The sequence below is a fragment of the Felis catus genome, chromosome D4 (assembly GCF_018350175.1).
Source record: "Felis catus isolate Fca126 chromosome D4, F.catus_Fca126_mat1.0, whole genome shotgun sequence".
NCBI classification, from domain to species: Eukaryota; Metazoa; Chordata; class Mammalia; order Carnivora; family Felidae; genus Felis; species Felis catus.
The window spans coordinates 8,797,687-8,803,686 of NC_058380.1; the positions used below are offsets into that span (position 1 = coordinate 8,797,687).

At 53.8% G+C, this 6,000-nt stretch overlaps 1 protein-coding gene and 1 long non-coding RNA gene across 5 annotated transcripts in view; one reads left to right on the plus strand and one right to left on the minus strand.

The window, feature by feature from the left end:
- VLDLR (very low density lipoprotein receptor) overlaps positions 1 to 1,326 on the minus strand; it is a 31,184-nt gene extending 29,858 nt beyond the window's left edge. Inside the window, exons 1-2 of one of the 4 annotated variants that reach the window (XM_023243306.2) lie at positions 598 to 1,326; positions 299 to 432 (exon numbers count right to left, since the gene is read on the minus strand). In XM_023243306.2, coding sequence (XP_023099074.2) covers positions 299 to 432; positions 598 to 1,313 — 850 coding nt within the window. In that variant the 5' untranslated portion in view covers positions 1,314 to 1,326. The remainder of the gene's footprint in view (positions 1 to 298; positions 433 to 597) is intronic. The other 3 variants (XM_023243304.2, XM_023243307.2, XM_023243305.2) reach the window with 3 other exon arrangements.
- Positions 1 to 4,379, plus strand: part of LOC123381480 — a 155,694-nt gene extending 151,315 nt beyond the window's left edge. The window contains exon 5 of the long non-coding RNA XR_006588506.1: positions 3,435 to 4,379. This is a non-coding gene — a long non-coding RNA (uncharacterized LOC123381480). The remainder of the gene's footprint in view (positions 1 to 3,434) is intronic.
- Positions 4,380 to 6,000: the final 1,621 nt, after the last annotated feature.

Sequence of the window (6,000 nt, forward strand, 5' to 3'; positions counted from 1 at the left end):
GGCTCTGGGGGAGACAGTGTTAGGGAATGAAGAGTTCAGGCCAGGCTTTAGGATACCCCAAATCCCGCTGTCCGCCCGTTCCCCCCCCCCCCCCCCCAGCCCGGCTCCCCGTAGCCGCGGCGATGACAGTCGGCTCAGAGGCGCCACCAGGGTTGGGAGGGAAAGAAGGCGAGCTGAGCGGAGAGGCGCCTCCTAGGAGGGGGGTGGGCAAAAGGAGACCCGGGCCTCTCCCCCCCCACCCCCCACTGGCGCCCAGGCTGGGTCCGGGCAGCCAGCGGAGGGGCGCGTCCTCACTCACCCGCTCCGGTGGCGCGGCTCTCCCGGGGCGCCCAGCACAGCGCGAGCAGCAGCCAGAGCGCCCAGCGCGCGGACGTGCCCATGGTGCCCGCCTGGATGGTGCCGCCGCTCGCTCCGCACAACAAGTTACCAGCCCTTCGCGAAGGAGGAAGGAGGTGGGGGCGGGGAGGGGGGAGGGGGGAGGAGGAGGGGAAGGAGTTAGCAAGGGGGAAAGGGAGCGGGGAAGAAGAGGGCACCCCCCCTCCCCTACAACTTGCACAATCTCCTCCCCACCAGCCACCCACCCACCCACCCACCCACCTCCCCGGGCTGCAGCACCAGTGCAAGCCGAGCCGGCGGGCAGAAGATAATGCAGGCGCTGCAGAGGAGGGGAGGGTACAGGAGGGGAGGGGAAGGAGGGGGTGGGGTGGGGAGCCGAGAGCAGAGGAGCAAGGCAGAGGAGAGCGGAGCCGGCCGCGGAGCACCCACACTGGCGGCTGCCTCCGGAGCGCGGGGTGAGCTGCGAGGAGGGGGCAGGAGGGGGAGTGGTCAGCGAGGGGTGAGGGGGGTGTGAGGGGGTGGGGAGCGGCGGCTCCAGCGCTCCTTTCCCCTAGACGCGCCGCTTTTATAAGCTCCGGGCAGCCAGGTGCCTGCGCAGGGGGTGTGCGAGTCTGAGTGCGAGCGTGTGCGTGCGTGAGTGGCCGTGGCCGTGGCCGCCGCCGCCGCCGCCGCCACCGGGACTGCTCCTGGGGCCCGGCGGCTCCGCGCGTCCGCCCGGGGCTCACGGGGGCCCGGGGCGGCCGCTGGTTGGCTCGCGCGCCGCCCTCGCCTCCAATCCCCGGTGCCTGCCCTAATTTCCTGATCCAGGGAACCTGCCGCCGCAGCAGCTGCACGCTCCCTGCGGTCGTTACTGTACCCTCCCGGCGGCCGGCGGCAGTAGTTAGCGCTGATGCAACTGCTGCTGCTGTTGCCATCGCCTTCCCGCTAACGGGGCTGGCCGCCCGGGGGGACTTGCGGCTTCCAAGGGCAACACGCATCTCTCTCTCTCTCTCCCTCTCTCTCCCCCTCCCCCCTCTCCTGCGCCCCAGAGAGGCTGGTACTCTAAGGCTGGTAGGTAGCGTCTTCCTCGGGCCTCCTGTCTCCACCCGAAAGTGATGGAGCCCGCGGGGGGGGGGGGTCTCAACTGCACGCTGAGGTGCCATTTTCGCCAAAAGTGAAATGTGCCTTTAAGCGAGAGCGTGTGTGTGCGCGCGAGGGTGCGTGCGTTTGTGGTTTGTTCTCGGTAATGGAACGGGACTGAAATAACCCAGCCTGGGCGGACGGAATTTGCTAGCGCAGCCCTGCCTTCGCTCATCCACGATTATAGTTAATTGATAATTGCACAGAACGGTAGTTTGAGGGCCTGTAATTAAAAGCTTAACCTTTTCTTGTTTGGGGGAAGGGGGGAACCTGGGTTGGCGGTTCCTGATACACTTTGTAACATTCAATTACGAGGCTTAGGGAAAGAGAAAAAGGAAGTCAAGGCCAGGATTCCTTTTAAGGACTGATTCTTGTTTGGTGCCCGGCGGTACCTGAGCTTATGACTTGTTGTTTGGGGTGCTTCGTCTTTCTCGCACACTTTCCCCTGGTTGAGGTCTGCTGTGGTCTTTTAAGCACTTCATAAGAGTTGCAGGGCGTACCAAGCTATTTGGCTTTTAAGTTTTTATATGGGATGACCCCACATTCACAGGTTTCGAGGGGATCTCATTCTAGCACGAGTCTCTTGGTGATCTGGTGGGCACTGCTTAGCTATATTCTCTTTGCCCCAGTGCTTCTGGGCATTTGTCAAGGCTGGCCACCAGATGGGACGTTCGTTAGGAACTTCCTGTCTCCAGGAGATGGCCAGAGGGGAAAACTTCAGGTCAGGACACACTTTGCCGGGGCCAGAGGATGTCAGGGTGGTGACTGATCAGCCTTCAAGGGTTCCATCCTGTGTGTTGGTGGAGTGTGGCACTGTAGGGCTTTTTGCATGCTGTCTTGCCCAGCCTGTGCTTACGCATTCCGCATGAACTGCAGCAGCCATACACATGGGGCATGTGAAACGGAATCCAAATTTGTTGTGGGCCGTTCAGCAGTGAAAACGCATGCAAGGGTCGTTCCCCTCGTCGGCGTGAAGGTGGATACAGCCTTCGGGGCACATCGTCTCCCGTATCCTCAGGGTTCTGAGAGACCGTCTGAGAGTGAGCTGTGTCACTTTCCAGAGGAAGAGATGAGTGGAAGCGATAGGGAAAAAGCGCCACGTTAATAAATAGTCATGGGGCTTGTTTCTAAGAGTTTGCTCGGAGATCAGTGCCTGGGTACCACGACCTAAACACGGGTATGACGGAGTAGGCTCACGGCTGACACACACGTATTATGATGTCTGCCTCTCCAAGGGGTATAAATAAACCGCCGGTGAATTTAGCTGAGGCTCTGGGCTCCATCGTGGCGCTTTATTGTTGCTTCGAAAGGAAGCGTAACTCTTGGCTCTACCTCTGATTGGCTGTGCAGTGTACGAAAATCACGGTGCGTCCCTGTGCCTGCCTTCTGCCCTGTAAACTGAAAACAAACCAGTCCACGTAAAGTCAGAGCGCTCTCTGGTCTCAGGGACCAGCTTGCTGCAAAGCATTGATGGTTAGAAGAAAACAGCTATAAGAAGAAAGGAGTTTGACGAAGAGAGAAAAGGCCTGGATAACCAAGATGATGACGTTTATCACGAGTGGAGACTGGTGTGGTTGAACTAGCTGGTCTCAAAAGGGTTAACACTGCTAGCTCCAGGAGCCTTCGGGGAAATGCAGAGGCAGCCATTCACTCCCACAGTCCATCCCATTCATTTTTGTTGTTGTTGGGACAACACACATCGGGCATCCGTGGCATCCTTGGCTCGTGGTCCCTGTGTTATGCGGTGGGCATATGGAGATGCCTCCCCAAGGAACTCAAGGTCTGCTGGGGAAGGCAGAGAAGCAGCAGCTCCGGCATCCTCGACACAGCCCAAGGAATGCTCCAGGTGCTATAAGATGACAGGGGAAGAGTAGCTAATCTGGCTGGGGAAAGAGCGTGTCCAACAAGGCTTTCCAGAGCAGGTGTCTTGGGGCTGAGTAGACGCATCATGTTTATTCCACGTTTATTCCACTTCTTAGGACTGCTGGGCACGTGCTGGGATCCCACCTTCTGGCTCCCCTGTTGGTTGGGCGGGACTGAAAGACGAATTTTGGCCAATTATTTGTGAGAAGTCACAGGGCGCCACTTGGGGACTGGAGCATTTCATGGCTTGCAGTGAGACCCCGTCTTTTGTCTGCCGTCTGATGACCAGAAATGCTCAAGATAGGACTGCTTCGTGAACCCGATCTGTGGATGACTATGTGAGTAATTCTCTGCTGTCTATATGGGTCTGGCAGTGGTCACGTAGAGTAGAGGTCAGCAAATGGCCAGCGGCCTGCTTTTGGAGGGCTTAGGGATCTAAGAACAGTTTCTACATTTTTAAAAAAGGATTATACCAAAAACAACCACCCCCAAACAACGAACGGACAAAACAAAGAAGAAAAATGTGTAACAGAAACCCTATGTTGCTCGCAAAGCCTGAAATATTTGCCACCTGGGTCTCGGGAGAAGCATTGACTAGCATTAACCCTGGCTGACTCACTGGGAGAATGGAGAAGGAAGGTGAGGTTGAGCAAGTTAAGAAAAAGGCAAAAGAGAATCAGGTGTTCAAGGCCATGCCAGGGATGCAGGATGTTTCAAGGGTGGGTTTCAAGCGGGCCAATGGGGTGAAAGAAGGCCGCGGAGGAAAGGTCAGGACTGGATTCCGTGGAGACCTGTACGTCATGGTGACTTTGCTCTCCATCCTGAAGGCCGTGGCGAGGTGATGGGCTTTTTTTTTTTTTTTTAACTTTAAATAACTATTTAAAATAATTTTACTTTAATTCAGTAAGTCATATAATTCACTAAGGAGTAATTATAAAATACACAGGAAAAAAGTGTTTTAAACCTTACTCTGAGTATTGAGAGAGATTAACATATTCCATCTCTTAACTTTTATTTATTTATTTTTTAAAAATTTTTTCTTTCAACGTTTTTTTTTTTAATTTATTTTTGGGACAGAGAGAGACAGAGCATGAACGGGGGAGGGGCAGAGAGAGAGGGAGACACAGAATCGGAAACAGGCTCCAGGCTCCGAGCCATCAGCCCAGAGCCTGACGCGGGGCTCGAACTCCTGGACCGCGAGATCGTGACCTGGCTGAAGTCGGACGCTTAACCGACTGCGCCACCCAGGCGCCCCTCTTAACTTTTAAAAATATATTTAACTTTATGCTCAGGGCACAAATTATATCAGCATTCCTATCATCGGTACAGTTATGGCTCTCTTTATTTGCTAATTTACTTCTGCAAATATAAAAAAAATATCCACGGGCCCACTGCTGCTCCCGAGTAACAGAATATTGACAATAACACCTATCTATGGAGGTCATTCCCTGTGAACACATCTAGTCCACTGTTATTCTGAGTTTTGATTGGAGCCCTGATATCCGGTGCAGTCTAGAACGTTCACAGTGGCAGTGGTATGAAGAATGACCTATTTGGGAAGCAGGTAAGATGAGAAGAAGAACACTTAGGGGCCTTGGTAGTGAGGGGAATGTGTACGCAAGAGGAAGAAACTATTTTTGTGCTCAGTCGCGTTCATAGAATTTCTTTGTGAGATTTTTCTTTTTTTTTTTAATTTTTTTTTTTTAACGTTTATTTATTTTTGGGACAGAGAGAGACAGAGCATGAACGGGGGAGGGGCAGAGAGAGAGGGAGACACAGAATCGGAAACAGGCTCCAGGCTCTGAGCCATCAGCCCAGAGCCCGACGCGGGGCTCGAACTCACGGACTGCGAGATCGTGACCTGGCTGAAGTCGGACGCTTAACCGACTGCGCCACCCAGTCGCCCCGAGATTTTTCTTTTTATTTTTTCTTTTATTTTTCTTTAAAAAAAATTTTTTTTAATGCTTATTTATTTTTGAGAGAGACAGAGACAGAATGTGAGTGGGCTGGGACAGAGAGAGAGGGAGACACAGAATCGGAAACAGGCTCCAGGCTCTGAGCTGTCAGCACAGAGCCCGACGCGGGGCTCGAACTCACAAGCTGTGAGATCATGACCTGAGCTGAAGTCGGACACTCAACCGACTGAGCCACCCACATGCCCCAAGATTTTTCTTTTTAAAAAATTTTTTTTAAATGTTTATTTTTGAGAGAGAGAGAGAGAGAGAGAGAGAGCGCGCATGGGGGAGGGGCAGAGAGAGAGGGAGACACAGAATCCCAAGCAGGCTCCAGGCTCTGAGCTTTCAGCACAGAACCAAGATGTGGGGCTTGAACCCACGAACTGAGAGATCACAACCTGAGCCGAAGTTGGGGGCTTCACTGACTGAGCCACCCAGGCGCCCCTGTGAGATTTTTCTCCTCAGTCCTTTGCTTGTATCTCTTAGAATGGAGTTTTCCAAAAACACATAATTCATGAGGCTCCCTGACAATGGCGGCTGAAAGCGCAGGTTCCCAGATCCTCCCTTGGAGATCCTGACTCAGTGGATCCCAAGAGGGCCCAAGAGGGCCATGTGTGTTATCTCAGTCCAGTTGATTCTTAGGATGGACTGGGGTTAAGAAACTTTGTTAGAGAACGTCTCCTTTGCTGCAATTTGAACAGCCGGGCAGCTTCACTGTTCTCAGATA